The sequence below is a fragment of the Molothrus ater genome, chromosome 6, assembly GCF_012460135.2.
Source record: "Molothrus ater isolate BHLD 08-10-18 breed brown headed cowbird chromosome 6, BPBGC_Mater_1.1, whole genome shotgun sequence".
Classification (NCBI taxonomy): domain Eukaryota; kingdom Metazoa; phylum Chordata; class Aves; order Passeriformes; family Icteridae; genus Molothrus; species Molothrus ater.
The window spans coordinates 59,082,056-59,098,349 of NC_050483.2; the positions used below are offsets into that span (position 1 = coordinate 59,082,056).

Here is a 16,294-nt window from a genome sequence, read left to right on the forward strand (position 1 = left end):
AGCGGGGGGGTTTGTGTGTCATAACCCCGTACCCCCAGGCCCCGCAAGAAGTTTCTTCCCCAAGCCCCGCCGCGACCTCGATGCCCGAGAGCGGCCGGACCCCGCTCCGCCCGTTCCTCCAGCACCGGGACCCCGCAAGGGCCGCGACGCGCGGGCCCCTCCGGCACCGGGACCACCCCCATCCATCCCTCCCTCCCCGTTCCTCTCCGGCACCGGGTCCCCGCTCCAATCCTCCCCGTTCCATTCCAGCAGTGGGTCCCCGCTCCAACCCTCCCCGCTCCCCTCCGGCATCGGGTCCCCGTCCCCGTTCCAACCCTCCCGGCACCGGCAGCCCGCAACGGCCGCACCGCGCGCCCCGTCACGCACCGGGACCTCCCCCCCCTTCACTCCCCCGTCCCTCGCCGCTCCTCTCAGGCACGGCGACGCCCCCCCCCCCCATCCATCCATCCCTCCCAACTCCGCTCAGGCAACGGGACCTCCCCCCCAATCCATCCTCCCCTGCTCCCCTCGGGCACCGGGATCACCCCCCCCCGCTTCCAGCGGCCGCGCCGCGCACTCGGCCGGGGAGAAGGCGGGAAGCGCCACGCGCCCCCTCGCGCCCCCCTCCAGCTCCGAGCGCTCCCTCGCAGCGCGGAGACGCGGCCGGCGCTGAGCCGGAGGCTGGCAGGGGGCAGCTCCCGCCGCCCCGGGACCGCCGCGCTTCTCCCCCCGCCGCTCCCCGGAGCCCCTGCCCAGCACTCACCCCAGCACCACCAGCTCCCCATACTTGACGGGCTCCTTGTTCAGCGCGCACAGCTCCTCCTGGCTGGAGGAAAACATGGGGCCGCCGCTGTGGGTGCACCGGGCCGCCCCGTCCCGGCGGCCGGTGCGGGAGCGCGTCCCGAGCGGGCTCTGCTCCGCTCTGCGCCGCCGGCCAGCGGCAACGGCCACTACACCGCGGGGGGCGCGGGGGGCGGGGCCACCGGGGGGACGGACCAACCCTCCGCCGCGGGGGGGCGGGAGGAGCGAACCGGCGCCGTCCCCCCCCCCGCGAGGCTGCGAGTGGCCCCGCCCTCCCCGCGCCCATTAACGGCCGGCCAATGGGGCGGGGCTGGGCGCGGGTGCGCACCGCCCCCTCCGCGCGCCGCGACCCCCCCCCCCCCCCCCCCCCCCGCACAGGCAGCAGTGGTACGGCCCGGCCGTGTTATGTAAACATAGAGTAAAGGGGACCCGGCCGCTCTTAAAGGGGCCGCGCACCGGCGGCCGCGGCTCGGGGTCACCGAGGGGTCCCGACCGGGGGCTCTGGGTCACCTCAGCCCGGGTTCCACAGCACCTGTGGGGCTCTGGATCCCCTCCTACCCCCGGGATGCACGGCGTGTCTCTAGACCGCAGGTTCGGGTCACTGCGGGGCCGCGTCGCCTCCTGTCTGGGCTTGGGGTTCTGAGGGAGCGCCCCGAGAGCTCCCGGGGCTGCTCCTGCCCCTGTGGGAGCGGCGCCGCCGCCATTGCCCAGCCCCTGCCCCTTCCCTGGGCTCCCACCGTCAGACCCTGCCCTTGCCGTGATCCCCTGTCCCATCTCTTGTCCCTCATCCCTGGAGCCCAATTACAGCCTCTTCTGCCTCCTTCTGAGGGGGCAGAAATTTCTGTCTGAGGGGACGGAAATGCCCTCAAACCCTTTGTTCTTTACCGGTCTTTCAGGTCCTTCCCAACCCAACCCATTCCATGACTTCCAAGGATATTTTTCCGCCTCGGTGTCTGCCCCACCATCCCCTTCTCTCCTCCTTTGTCCTCTGCACCTGACTAAAGCCCAAAACCAGCAAAGATTGTCCTGATGTTAATCCGTGCTGAGGATTGAAACTCTCATTAGCTGATATTTGAGGTTTCCAACCCATTATCAAAGACAAAAGCAATGGGAGCATCCACCTTTGCTGAAGAGCATCCTTGGGGCTAGCACAGTCCCATCTGCTCCTGCTGAAAGCTTTCCCTCTGCCAGAAATTGTATTTAGCTATTAATTTTACTGGTAATATTATTTTTCTGTCATTCCAGTGAAGAGGTGAAATGGAAAAACACAACCAATCTCGAAGGGCTGCAAAATGGAGATCTTCCCAGGGGCTGTGTGAAGAAGACAAGATTTTATTGAAGACAGGGAGCTGAATTATTATAGATTTATCTTCTTTATTGCTCTAACAAAATAGAAAAGAAAGCCAGGCCGTAAGTCACTGTCAAAGGAAACAAATAAATTCCCCAAAACAGCGTGGAAAACAAACTCCTGGCTGCATCCTCTTCAATTTCTGCATTTCTCCCCTGAAAGCAAGACCTCCCCAGCAGCCTGGCTTTCACATGACATTAACAAACTCCAATAATCTTCAAAACAATGCTCCCAAGCAGCTCAGCTCAGATGGGCTTCCACAAGTCAGTGATGGGTCTGGACTTGGAGCATCTTTTACTGCTCCCACCTGGGGATGGAGGGATGCAGAAGGACCTTGGGAGGGATGAGGAAGGACCTTGGAGGTCTGAATTTGTCCTTCTTTTCCACTTCCACATTTTCTAACACTGCTCTTTTTGGGAAACGGGGCAAGTTGGGCAGCTCTGCACCTTTTTCCCAAACCTGCAGGTTTTTTTCCCAGCACACAAACCAGTGCATTTGCTGTCATTAAACACAGAAGTGACTCCCACTCCATGACTACAGAAAATGCACTGGTTTGCACTGCTGAGGAAATTATTAAATACAGAAAATGCTCTTCTTGGTATTGCTGAAAAATGAATGTGCAGGGGAAAGAAAAAAAGATCCCAGTGGGATTCACAGAGGAATATTTACGTCTGTGGTGGATGAGCTGTGCTGGGTGAGGGGCACTCACCTGCCATGCACCTGTGGTGAGACACTGTGACATAAACCCTGAGCTTGGGCTGATCCATTATTTTTTTCCTTGGAAATGTGCTTCATTAGTCCATGTCCAATCTCTTCATTCTGCCCACGGGGTGTTGTAGGCTGAGGGAAGATTCAGCCCCAGCCCCACAAGGTGTTCTGAGGGCTGTTGAGTCTTTTCTTGCCAAATTTTAGGTTTTCTCATTTCAATTCCCAAAGGCCAATAGCTGCCAGCACTGGGAACCTGTTTAGAATTGTTTAATATTTAAAATTCCTACATTTTGGCTAATGAAGCAGGGCCAGGAGGAGGCAGCAGCTCTGCCACGCATTACACAGCTCCCTGTGCCACACAGATCCCAACCCCAAATCCCAGCCCCTCTATTTCCACCAGCTCCAAAAAATTCCTTTTGCAACTGATACAAGAAACACTTGGCTGGCATTTTCCCCCAAACCCATTGAAATAATTGGGAAATAAGCCCACAGCTGCACTCTGCTACTTTTCAGCTCAAAACATCCTTTCTTTTTGGATTTGGGGTGTCTCAGGGTGGTTTTTCAGGGCAGTGAAGGGAGGTTGGGTTGTTTTCCAACCAAAAAAAAACTGAAAGTGGGAGTCACAGATAACTTGGAGCTCCTTCTAGGCTGCATCAACACTGAAAGAGGGATTTTGCTCCCAGGTTTAGCACGAGCAGCTGCTTGGCTGGGTGGAGGAATATCCAGCCAAGCCAGGCAAGCATTAAAAATCAATGTTTGGAGAAAAAAAAAAATCCCAAACATGAAGAAATAGTACATGCCCATTTATTTTTAAAATGTAATAAAAAGTTATTTTAAATGCAGAAGATTAATAAGTCTCTAATTTAGCAAAGTACTTCCAGATGTGCTGGACTCTGAGTGTACTTCAGTGCTTTTATGAATCAGGGCTTAGGGAATGGGCTTCAAAAGTACTGAAAGAGGTTTTTAAAGTGAAAGAGGGGAGATTTAGATGGGATATTGGGATGAAATTCTTGGCTGTGAGGGTGGGCAGACCCTGGCACAGGTTGCCCAGAGCAGCTGTGGCTGCCCCTGGATCCCTGGAAGTGTCCAAGGCCAGGCTGGAGCACCCTGGGATGGTGGAAGGTGTTCCTGCCCATGGCAGGGGTGGGATGGGATGGGATGGGATTTAAGGTCCCTTCCCACCCAAACCATCCTGAGATCCTCTAAACAGCCCCTGCATCACACCTGCAGCTCACACTGCATGTGGAACTCATGGCACATGTGATCAGAGCATAAACAGGGATAAAGGTTTGCACTCCTGGTTCAGAGAGAGATTTCCAGGCCTGGGATCAGGTTCAGCCATCAGTGGGGATGGTTGGCGCTGGGAAAATGAAACTCTGGGATGGCAAAAGCCTGGATTTGGTGCTCCAGAGAGGGGAATAAACCCCAGGGAAGGAGAAAAACTCTCTCAGCTCTAAGGTTGGGATCAAGCAGGTATCACCTGGTGGGTGACACCTTTCAGGCTGGAAAGGCTCCAGCTGGCAGGTGAGTGAGGCTCTCAAGCAGCCACCAAGTACAAATAGCAGAAGAAAGAGCAGCAGGTGTTTTAAAAGTAGATTTGATAAATAAATTACAGGAAAAATAAGATGTGATTGCTCACATTGATGCAACACCAAGATTAGCATGTTTGGGGGAGCCTCTCAGTCCATGTCTCAGGGGTTCAGTGCCCCACTTAGGTCAGGCTAAAACAGATTTTCTTTTCCTTACTCCATTTGAAAATCTCTTCTATTGTCTTAATTTTCCACCATGGCGTGTAATGGTCTCGACTCACAGTACCACCTAAAATTTACAGAGGAGAATTGCATTAAAAAATAAGTGGAAAAGCTAAAAGGATAAAATGCTTTCAAATACCCTGGCAGCAGCTTAAAGATATGGTAAAGGCTCCAGCTTAATATGTAACACTCCTTAATAAAGACCCTAAAGGAATTTTTAAAAGCAAAGAAGTTAAGTAGCAGAGTGGGGAAGGCTATTAGGAACAAGAAAGATAGCTGTCAAAAATGAGGGAAATGAAATATAGCACAAACACTGGCAAATATAAAACCACAGCAAGGCAAGTGCAGAAGATATTTCAAAGCAGTTCACCAGAGGCATAAAAATGCTCATAAAAAAAGCAGAGGCAGAAATTCAACCAGGGACTCACTGGGACCAGCAAGCAGTGAAAGTGAGAAGTTTGGGGTGAAATAAAACACTGGTGGGCTGAGTAAATGAGCTCCCCATGTGTCTGGGCTTGAGACTCCCACAGAAAAACCCCCCTCTTCTGCAGTGGCTTTGATGAGCTTCTTAAATATAAGTTTCACCAAGAAAATTTTGGATTGAAAAGGTAAATTGGCAGAGGAGCAAATTTCCAGAGTGAGATATCACTGGCCCAAGACTTTGAAAGAGATTAAAATACAAGGATATGAATAATTGTATAATTATATTCCATAAAACATTGTATAAATATATTATTGTATATATTTGCATTTGTACAATTCTGTGAAGGGTTGCACTTGTCTGCAGGATGAGAAATAACAAACTTGCTACTGAAGAAGCAAGTTTAAAAAATTAAACTTTAGGAGTCAAATTCTGACCTGCACTACACAAATGAAAATCCAGTGGAGTTCAGGTAAATGTGGATACCTGGGATGCACTGGGAAGATCTGATACACCAGGGAAAGGGCAATATGAAGTTTTTGCAGAAAGAAGTCAAAGTTTATAAGGCATTCACACCCCTTAAAGCAGTCAATGAATATGTTGGAGGAGGTGATTGCATGTGTATCACATACCTGGGGTTCAGCAAAGCTTTGGCACCACAAGAGCTGTCAAAGAGATAAAAGTTGCATGAGATAAAGAATGGGCTGCATGGATTAGCAGTTGAGACAAGAGAAACCAAAGGCTGGAAATCAGTTTTCATTTTCACAGTGGGGAGAGGTTATTGCTGGGATTTTGTGGAATTGTGAGGCCCTGGCCAGGCTGCTGACTTCTAATGGGAAAGTTTGCTGACAAGCCAAAAAAAATTTAAGCTGACTGCAAGGAGTTCTAGAAAGACCCAGCAAAAAAATGTCCAAGTAAAGTAGATAGACAGATATGGCTAAGGTCATCTTCTAATGGCTGGCTCTAATTGAGCTATTGTCATTCCAGAAAGGCATCCCCAGGACTACAGGTCCTTCTCTTGAAAGAAAATGATCTAGGTCTAAAACACAAAATGTGCCCAGATGGTTCTGTAGGTCTTCTACAGCAACCTGGGTTATTCCAAAGGGGTGTTCTGAGTCACTTTTCCTGTGCCCCTCAGCTTCCTCCTTTTCTGAGGAGACTCCTGACTCCTAATGGGGAAGTTTGCTGACAAGCCAAAAAAATTTTAAGCTGACTGCAAGGAGTTCTAGAAGGACCCAGCAAGAAAATGTCCAGGAAGACAGAAGTTGACCTTAGCCATATCTGTCTAATGGCTGGCTCTAATTGAGTCATTGTCATTCCAGAAAGGCATCCCCAGGTGTGACAGGCACTACAGGTCCTTCTCTTGAAAGAAAATGATCTAGGTCTAAAACACAAAACGTGCCCAGATGGTTCTGTAGGTCTTTTACAGCAACCTGGCTTATTCCAAAGGGGTGTTCTGAGTCCCTTTTCCGGTGCCCCACAGCCTCCCCCTTTCCTGGAGCACCAGCACTGTGCAGCTCAGTTCCTGCAGGACTTGTGTTAGCTAAGGGGCAATGAAAATAAACACCTTTTGTGTGTGCCTGCCAAAATCAGAACACTGGCATCCCAAATCTCCGTGTTGCCTTTATTGCACTTTTCCCAGGAGGATTCAGGTCCAGCCACAGCTCCAGCTCCTGCTGAGGACCTTGCAGCCCAGAGCCAAGTCCCCTCTCAAATCACCACATCCCTCTATCCTACCCAACTGCTGGTTTTGGAATTAAAGACTTCAGCCCCTTTTCTTTATTAATTTTGCCTCCATTGCAAAGGTAACACAAATACAATGGTGGGATGCAAAAGATGGACACAGTTTCCCTATAATTTACTTGTACCTAATTTAGGGGAAATTCTACTACTCTGACCTTTATCCCAGCAGACAAAGCTGGTGAATACGGATCCCTGGGCTTGGACCACATCATCCTCCTGCAGGAGCCATCCCTGGCAGTGATGGTCCCCATCCCCCAGGGGAGCAGCTTCCAGAGCAGATGGCTGGGTCCCCATGCACAAAGAGAAATTCAGCCATCCCATAAATCAACCAGACTTCCCCCAGTCAGACATAATGAGAACACCCAAATCATTGCAGGATATGGGGTAGGAGAGGAGTTCTGCCTTCCAAGCACTGGAGCTCTGGCACAGCACAGATCTGTGGTCTCAGCCTGGCTCTGGAGTGAAAGGCTCCCTTGGTGAGGGCTTGTTATCCAATTGCACTTATCCCTGAAAACCCTCTCTAGCTGTTGGTATCACCCAACCAATTTTTATCAGCCAAGAAATCCCCTTTTCAGGGGATGCTCAAGGAGTTTCAGGATGATGGGAGCCATCACTACCAGCACTATGAATCTCAGACCCAAAACTTCCCCAGTCTGCAGATGCCAAAATATTTCACCCACCAGCAAAGCATGAACACCCACAAAGACAGTTTAGAATCAAACATCACTTCCACGTATTTCTGCTACAGAGAATGAAATGCATTTTAGAAATTATTGTATATTAGAAACGAGAGACATTCCCCCAGCTCCCATTCAGCCAGCAGATAATCAGCAGGTTACAGAAACCTCCTCCACATCCCCGGTGAGATCCAGCCCAGGCTGTCCCCCAGCAGGGTTCAGCTCCACAGCCAAAAGCACTGAGCCCATGGGAGCCCATCCCCTTGTCTCCCCAAATTCCTCATTGCTGCCTTTGGCAATCTTTGCAGCACTGATTTTGGAAGAGGAAAACACTCTGGGACTTGGTGGGACAGAAAGGGCTTGTGGGATCTTGCTGGGACCTTGTGTTCTTTGAGGAAGTTTTATGGTGAGGGTGGTGGAACACTGAACAAGTTGACCAAAAAGGTGGTGGGTGACCAGCACTGAAAACATTCGAGGCAGAGGCTGGACAGGGCTCTGAGCAACCTGCTCCAGTTGAAGGTGACAAGATGACCTTAAAGGGTCCCTCCCAGCCCAAACTACTCTGTGAGTCCATTCTGTGATTAACAACACCTTGGGAGTTCTGGCTTCGCGGGCAGCAAGACCTGGCAATTCATCATTTCCTCCTCTACATCTTGTTAGGGTAAAGAGATGCCAGGTCATACCTGAATATGTAATAAAAGCAGCGTTTGGCCTCCAAAATGTATACACCAGTAAAGCCTTATAACTCCCTCCCAGCATCTGACATTCTTTTCACTGCTGTAATTTACTGAGTGCATTGCCAGGTGCCCCTGGCAGGATTCCAGGCTGCCTTCAGCCAGCCAGTGCATAAACTCAGGGAAAAAAGAAAAAAAAAAAACAAGGCTGCTACAGCCCCCAAAACCCTTGAAATCTGAGCAAGAGGGGGAAAAAATCGGAAGAAAAAAAAAAACCACAACAAACACACCGCCAAAAAGCAGCGACCACCATCGGCGCGCAGATGTCGGGAGGATGTGGCAGAGGGAGCGACATCCTGCAGCATCCTGTAACATCAACGTGCAGCGGCAGCTCCCAAAATGCGGAGCGCTGCCTTCCTGCCGGCTGTGGGAGCTCGCAGGGGTGGTTATCGATGGTCACTTCTCCTCCGTCTGGGTAATTAGTAAGTCATTATCTTTCCAAGCTGAAAGGCTCGCTATTGTCGGCAGCGGCCGGGATTCCGGTCGAGTTGTCTCTATGATGGGCTCTTTAGGAGATGGACGGGCTGGAACGGTGCTTCACAGCAATCAGGTAATGGCTGAGAAACGCGATCCTGGTGAGCCTCTGATTGCTCCTGGAATCGTTGGGAGATGGAGATGCCTTGTACCTCATCAGATAATGCCTCCCCTTAACAAAGGAGCCGAGTTATCATGGAAGAGGCTGAGAGCTCCTGCCTTTTGGGCAGGGAAAAGGCACTCGGTGGCTGAGATTTACCAGCTCTGTTAAAGAGGGGAAGATTTTGTATGGAAACACCAGAAGAATCTGTGAAAAATGTGTGATACATTTTTTTTGGTACAAAAAGAGCACAGACATACCTGCTGTTGCCATTAAGAGAGAGAAGATGAATGAGGAAAGCCTTTGAGCTGAAAGAAAATCAACATGAATTCATTGCTAAGGGTTAGCAATCATATACAGAGAGTACATCCAACCCCAGCAACAGAAAATACATTATTGAAGGAATCAAAAGAACAGGAAACCACTTGCTAATAAAAATCACTATCTGCCTTCTGGAGTGAAGGAGTCCTTGGGTCAGATGTTTTAGTCAAATCCAAGCATCCAGGAAAGCAAAAGTAACCTTATAAATCCTAATCTGGTGGTGGAAAATCACATTGTGGGAAATGACATTGTGGAATGGCTTGAGTTGGAAGAGACATTAGAGCCCATCTTGTTCCAACCCTCTGCCCTGGGCAGGGACACCTTCAACTACACCAGCTTGCTCCAAGCCCCTTCCAACCTGGAGAAAGCAAAAGCAACCTTATAAATCCCAGTCTGGTGGTGGCAAAATCCCAGGGTTGTGGTATGGCTTGAGTTGGAAGGGACCTTAAAGCCCATCTTGTTCCAACCCTCTGCTATGGGCAGGAACAACAGACCAGGTTGCTCCAAGCCCCATCAAACCTGGCCTTGCCCCAAAAGATCTCATTTCACAAGATTCATTTTATGTATTATCTTATTTATTTCGTGTTTTGTTCACCTGATTTTGGGGAAGGGATGGGAACAGAGCCCTAGGAAGCCTCCTCATCCAAGAACTGACCCAACCTGCAACTCATTAGTGAGGCCCTCCTACACAGCCAAACCCTCTGCTCGTCCCATCTGCAGCAGCCAAAGCCTCGGTGACCTCAACCCCCCCACCTGGCATCCCCAACCCTGCCACGGCTGCTTATAAATCTTTACATTTGAGACACAGGGCAATCGATAATTCCAGGATGCAAATGGAGCATATGGAGACCATAGCAGGCAGCACAAAGGCAGAAGCCACAGGCCATTTCCATGATCAGAAAGAGAAAGAGCTGCTAATTATGCAAAGGTCATTGACTGAGCATGGTGCTACATTTAAATATTTCAGCGTGTCTGTGCCTGGATCCTCTCACAAATGATGTGTTCATGTGGGCAATTGCTTCTCTGTTTTTGGGAAGATAAGGAAACACAGAAAAAGTGCAGACGTCTCTGTTTCGTGCCACATGAGAACTTTAAAGCAGACTGAAGCGTCCTGAGGGCTTTGGGGTTCTTTTTTATTTTTTTTTTCTTTTCTTCTCTCCCTGTAGTTAGCTATTCATGCTTTGACTCCTGGTTACTCCGTGAAGTCAAGATAAACATTTCTACCTCTCAAAATTCCCATCGTCTCTGTGCCTTGCCGATGGATGCAGCGATGGCAGCTTGGTGCTGCAGGGTGTCACCTCCACCCCTGCCACCCTGTCACCTCCTCCGTGCCCACAGGGCACGGCTGGCACGGGCAAGGCGAAGGAGACAAAGTTTGACTTTTATTCTCTCCCCTCCTCCTCTTCGCAAATGTGTAACAGTGAGAAGGGACATTGTCCGCAGGTCGTGGGAAGCACAAAGCCACGGCTGTGCTGACCTCCTTATAAAAATTCAAGCCTGTCCTCGTTTTTCCTGGAGGTTTTTGGTGGTTTGCACACACGTATCTTTGTCCTCCCCCCACCCCCAGCACTGACCAGCCCCACAGCCTCCAGTGCAGCCCAGCCCTGCTGCCCACGCTGGCAAATCCTCACAGACCCAGCCAAAACTTCGACAATCAGGGAGAAATTTTGAAAAAAAAAAAACAAAACAACCCTGCTTTTATTTCCAGTGATGCTGCCAGTTCAGTTCAGTGAAGCTCTGCTGCCAGTGCTGACAGCTCAGCTTTTCCCAAAATCGAGCCCTTGAAGCCTCTCTGGCCGGTCTCTCATCACTGCAAGCTCAGGGAAGGGTGGGATGCTGGGTGTGTAATTTGGAGATTTTCACTAAAATTGATTCTCTGTGACCACTGAGGTCCCTGGCTGGAGTCTGTGAATTTTAAAAAGGATTAATGCTGTGGCAGCCTTCATCCAGATGCCCCCCAAAGAGGTTTTGACCTGGTTGTGTGCTGAGTACTTTGCTCTCCTAAACCTACCACTGCAAATCCCTTTTGCTTTCCCATTTCCAACCCCATTGTTTGGGGGATTTACCCCTTTTAGGCATTTAAATATTGAGCTCTCTACTGGTATTAAAAATTTTTTAGAAGTTGTTGATTTAACAACCTCACACATATATTTTTATGTATCATATTTTTGTAACTAAATAAAATAATTTTTTAATATATTTATGGTGATGTTTATATATTATACTGAGAGGATGGATGCCCACAGTTACACAGGGTAATTCCTGTTCTTGGGGAAGACTGAGCTTCACCCTGGGATGTGCATGAAGGGTCCTCACCTCTCTCTGCCTCCTGGCAGCATTTTTGGATTGATGCAGGGTCATTTTGCTCTGCTTCTCTCTGAAAATTTGGGATTTAAGCAGTATTTGGGTGTTCTACCATTGGTAAATACATGGGATATGCTGGGTTTCTTCCCTCAGCCACAAGCAGGATTAAGGCCAAAGAGCTGCTTCCTGCCAAAAACAGGGAGAATAATCCCGTCATAAGCCATTAATATGGAGCTGTATTGGCACTTGGCAGCAAACCACCAAACCCACAAAGTTGTGTTTAATTTGCTGTTAGAGGACAGGCTGAGTCTTCTTCACTCAATTACACCAAGACAACATTTCAGCACCAAGCCCTGGAAACAGGCCACCCCTCAGCTCTCCATGGCTCCACATCTGCATCCCAGGATCACTGGCATTGCCCATCCACTGCTGCTCTAATGGAAATTCCAAGAGCTCTTGCTTGCTGGGATGGCCTTAGAGCAGTAAATCCCAGGGGTTTCTGCTCATGCCAATGCTGCCATGGGAAGCAGAAGGTGTTTTGTCCCCACAAGAGCCAACCCAGCCCTGGCACCCATCTCATTTTGGCCCCATGCACATGGCAGAGTAGCAAGAACAAGCAGAAACCACCCCAATTCCCCCCCAGAATAATGTCCAGGTGGGATTTTTGACATTCCACAAGGTTTGTTCTCCCTCTTCCCATCCCAGCCCGCAGGTCCCCATGCAAGCTGGGTTCCTTGATAGTGCTGGGCTTTGCCTGGTGACTTCCTGCCTTCCCTGGCTTCCCACCGGACACAAAGCCTCCCCCCATCATCCAGGATGTCGTTTTCTATTTTTACTCAAATCCCTTCAACTTTTTGACATTTTTAAGGCAGCAGCCTGGAGGAAATAGATTATCCTGCTGGTGGTACTGCACGGCTCCAGTCCTTAGTTGAGAAGATAAAACTTCTTCTCAGGGTTCATCACATTCCTGAACTGTCTGTGACTCCTAAGTCACAAAGAAGCAAATAAAATGCCTGTGAGCTTTTGTTCCATAAAATTTTATCCTTCACATGGATGGGGAACAACAAGCAAGGAACGTCTCTCATTTTAATGCAGACAGCCTGGGAGACAACTGCAGCCTTTTATCTCAGCTCCTTGGATGTCTCCTGGCTTCCCCAAGTCCCATCCCAGTCTGGAAGCTGTTCAGCTGTCCTGACATTGTGTGGGGACATGAAAAGCGGGGCAAAATGATGTGCTGAAGGTCTTTCACAAACTGCAGTCGCCAACACAGGGACCACTGCTCATATTTCGTCACAGAGTCACAGAATGGTTTGGGCTGGAAAGGACATTAAAGATCAACTCATTCCACCCCATGCCATGGGCAGGGACACCTTCCACTACCCCAGGTTGCTCCAAGCCCCATCCAACCTGGCCTGGAACACTTCCAGGGTTGGTGCATTCATGATTTCTCAGGGGAATTTGTTCCATCATTGTCCTTACTCATCTTGCAGAATCGGAGTTTGATATTTCCTTCTTTCGGTTCTGTAACTGCAGGGGCAAATCCTGCTTTTAATTTTGGCCTGTATTTTTTTGCCAAACAAACTTGCTGGAAGGCCTCATGTCTCCTTTGTTTGCAGCACCTGGAGATGTGCAGAACAACCATCGCCTTAGGAATATTTTGAAGCAACAAGAGGAGAAACTCAAGAGCGGCTCCAGGGAGAACGCTCCCACGTTCCTGAGATTCCTCTTCCAACACTCTCAGACAGACTCACAGTTTTATTTACAAGAACTGGGAATGCTTCCAAATCCCAGCCTGTAAAGCCTTTCACAAAAAAAAAAAAAACCAAAAAAAACAACAAACCATCAGAGGAAAACCACGTTTTCCCCTGCTGTAGAGCAGGAGACCCTTGCAAGCAGCAAAGCCCCTGCAGACGTGCCCCTGTGAAGGACAGCGTGCTGTGAGTGTTCACCACTGATCTGATGCTTCCCAGGAAGCATGCAGGGCCCAGGATTTCAATTTGCAAGCACAGCTCTGGGTTGTGTCTCCAAGGATAACATGCTCTTCATCCACAGGAAAAATTCAAGGTGGAAATAAACAAGGTTTGCTGGGAGCCCTGACAGAGCAGGGTCCCTTGGCAGAGCTCTTGAGCACGTTCTGCTTGTGTTGGTGCCCCCAGTGTGGAGCAGCTGCTGAATCCCATGCACCTGGATGACAGACTCTTGGATTTGCCCCCATTTTCTCAGCAAGGGGAAAATAAAAAGAGAGAAAAAGAGGGTGTTTCTGCTTGTCAAGGGTAGGACACAGGTAACTCCTCACACCTGCAGCCAAGTCAGCTGGGCAAGCACAGGTGTGATGGCAACACTTGGACTGATGTGAGCAGCAGTGGAGAAACCCCTTTTAGAGGTGTTAATTTGCCACATGGCCTCGGGGTTTTGGGGCAGAGGTTTGACTTTTTGCTTTTTATTTTCCCACTGAAGCTTAGAAAAGACACTGACCTTGAGCACAGAGTTTTCCTTCTCTCCCAGATCTCCTCTCTGTCTTGGTCAGTTTCTGCCAGTGACACCAAGGGAAGAGGGGGAAAAAGCTGGAACAATATATATTACATTGTTTTAACACATCATTTTGCACACCTCATTTTGCACATCCCGAGCACTCATTCTGCTGGTCAGGGAGACAAATGAGCTCTGCCTTTTCAGATCTGATCTCCAGCTTGCTGCAGCCTTTCCTGGAGCTGCAAACTCTCAGGCCCAGGGGTGACAGCTCCCCACCCAAAGGAGGGCAGATGGGTGGCACCCATGGACAACCTGCTTTTCAAAGACAGGCTGATCACAGAGGAGCTGAGACAGGTCCAGAGGCACCTGGGTCTGTCCATTGAGCTGAGCAGCCTCACCACTAAAAGCAATTAGCATTCTTGCAGAGAGGTCTGACAGACCCTGCTCTGCAAATGCTGAAGTGTTGACACTTCCCAGCGAGGTGCATCTTGTGTTACTGGCAAAGAGGAAACTACTCTGTTAGGTTTGCAGGATTTTCCTGCTGCACCTTCCTGTTGCTCTTGATGCCTCAGGTTTTAGCTTTTATGTTTTTCACATTCTGTGCTGCTTCAGTGTGTGGGTCTGGGCTCCATATTATGGGATGCTGAGCTCTGTGCACAGAGCAGGGAGACAAACAATTCCTGCTCCAGCTGGGCACCAAGGACAAATGATCCAAATCTCAGGGCTCAAGAGCATAAACAATGATGGACTGAAGAGAGAAAAACAAGAAGGATGGGACTGCATGGGGTAAATCTGTAATTAGACAATTAACTCCAATATGCAAATGGAGCAGAACTTATAAAAGTGAGAGACCCCATGACCAGTCACGCATTTTGTGACCATTTTGGGTGTAGCCCTGGCTGGGCTCTTGTGCTGCCCAAGGTCTTGTCTTTGAGGCCTTCTAATAAATCCCTCCTTTATTCTTTAGCTCTATCTAGCCTCTGTTCTAGGTCAGCCTTCACAAGGCATCTCTCTAACTCAGGAGCAGCCCAGTGCTGATGTCCATGCTCAGATCTGCAATCACAGGATTATGGAATGGTTTGGGTTGGAAAGGACCTTAAAGATCATCCAGTTGCACCCCCCATTCCTGGAGAATGTACTTGTGCCTTGCAGCTATCAGGCTGCACAAATATGTGGAGTGCTGCTGATAACTCACTGAGGGAAGTCTGGAAAACGGAATCTGCAAAGAAATAATTCTGCTTGTAGTCTCCTATTTTATTTCTTTCTGTTTCCTTCCTTCTTCTCCCCCCACTTCCCCCTCTCCCCCCTCAATTCCATTTACATCTAAATAGGGTCTTTGTTTTTTTCTGAGTTAATATTTAGTCACTGGTTCCCATTCAAGGCTCCCAGCTCAGCCTCTCAGGGCAGAGGCATTCCCAGGGGCGAGCAAGGTCCGAGCAGGACGTGGATCCGGTGCCATGCAGCTCCTCCAGGACCACACTGGAAATGGATTTTACATATGGATTCATCACTGAGTGATGCAAACTTGTTTATTACCAGCACTCAGACATAAATAGCACATCCTATATCACAGAATCATTTAGGTTGGAAAAGACCTCTGAAGTCATCGAGTCCAACCTGTGACTGTCACCCGGACCAGAGCACTGAATGCCACATCCACTCGTTCCGTGGGCATCTCCAGGGATGGGGACTCCACCGCTTCCCCAGGCATTCCATTCCAATGCTCAACAAGCTGAAATTCCTCCAGATTTGGTATAACAGAAATCCAGGATTGCGCCCACTTTAGAGGTGATTTATCTGATGTCACCATCAGGCTGCAAGTTCACACAACTTGAGCTGAAGAGGCACTACCCTGCTCAAACAAGGATGTGTTTCCAGCTAATCATTTCAGATCCTCCCAGAGACTTGCATCAACTCCAGGAACTGACAAGGGGAACTGTCCATTAAGGGATTGATTCCCACTGAGGCATCAGCTCCTCTTTGTTCAACTCCTGTCAGATCAGCCAATGGTGCTCTGTTGATTTACAAGGCTCCAGCTCTCCTCATCATCACTTTTTCTTGCCTTTTGCACTGAAGTCACAAGAATATATGCTTGCTTCTAGGCTTGTCTATGTGCAGTAGTATTATGGTCTTATCTGCCAGCTGAGCTACACCAGCTGGAACCCAAAGCTTGTCGTTATTTCAGTATAAGACCCTGTTACATCATATCTTCTAAACTGGATTTAATTTCTGTTTGTAAATAAGCAGATACTTTAAGCAGGAGGGGAAAAAAAGATATTTATAGGCTTAAGTAAAGCATCTGCTTAGACTGACACTGAAATAAATGCAGGTGGGGTTACAACCTATAAACACAGCAGTTTTTCTAACCAGGGACTGTAAGGTGAGACCTCAGACTGATTCTATCCAAACTAATTCACACAGCTGCACGGACTTTTGGGGTTTGTTTTGTTTGCTCCAAGTG

General features: G+C 49.3%; 1 protein-coding gene across 2 annotated transcripts in view; it reads right to left on the reverse strand.

Annotated features, from left to right (window-relative positions):
• Window positions 1-871, reverse strand: part of PELI2 (pellino E3 ubiquitin protein ligase family member 2) — a 66,545-nt gene extending 65,674 nt beyond the window's left edge. For both annotated transcript variants that reach the window (XM_036384940.2, XM_036384939.2), the window contains exon 1: window positions 743-871. In XM_036384940.2, coding sequence (XP_036240833.1) covers window positions 743-819 — 77 coding nt within the window. In that variant the 5' untranslated portion in view covers window positions 820-871. The remainder of the gene's footprint in view (window positions 1-742) is intronic.
• Between the last annotated feature and the right edge of the window lie 15,423 nt (window positions 872-16,294).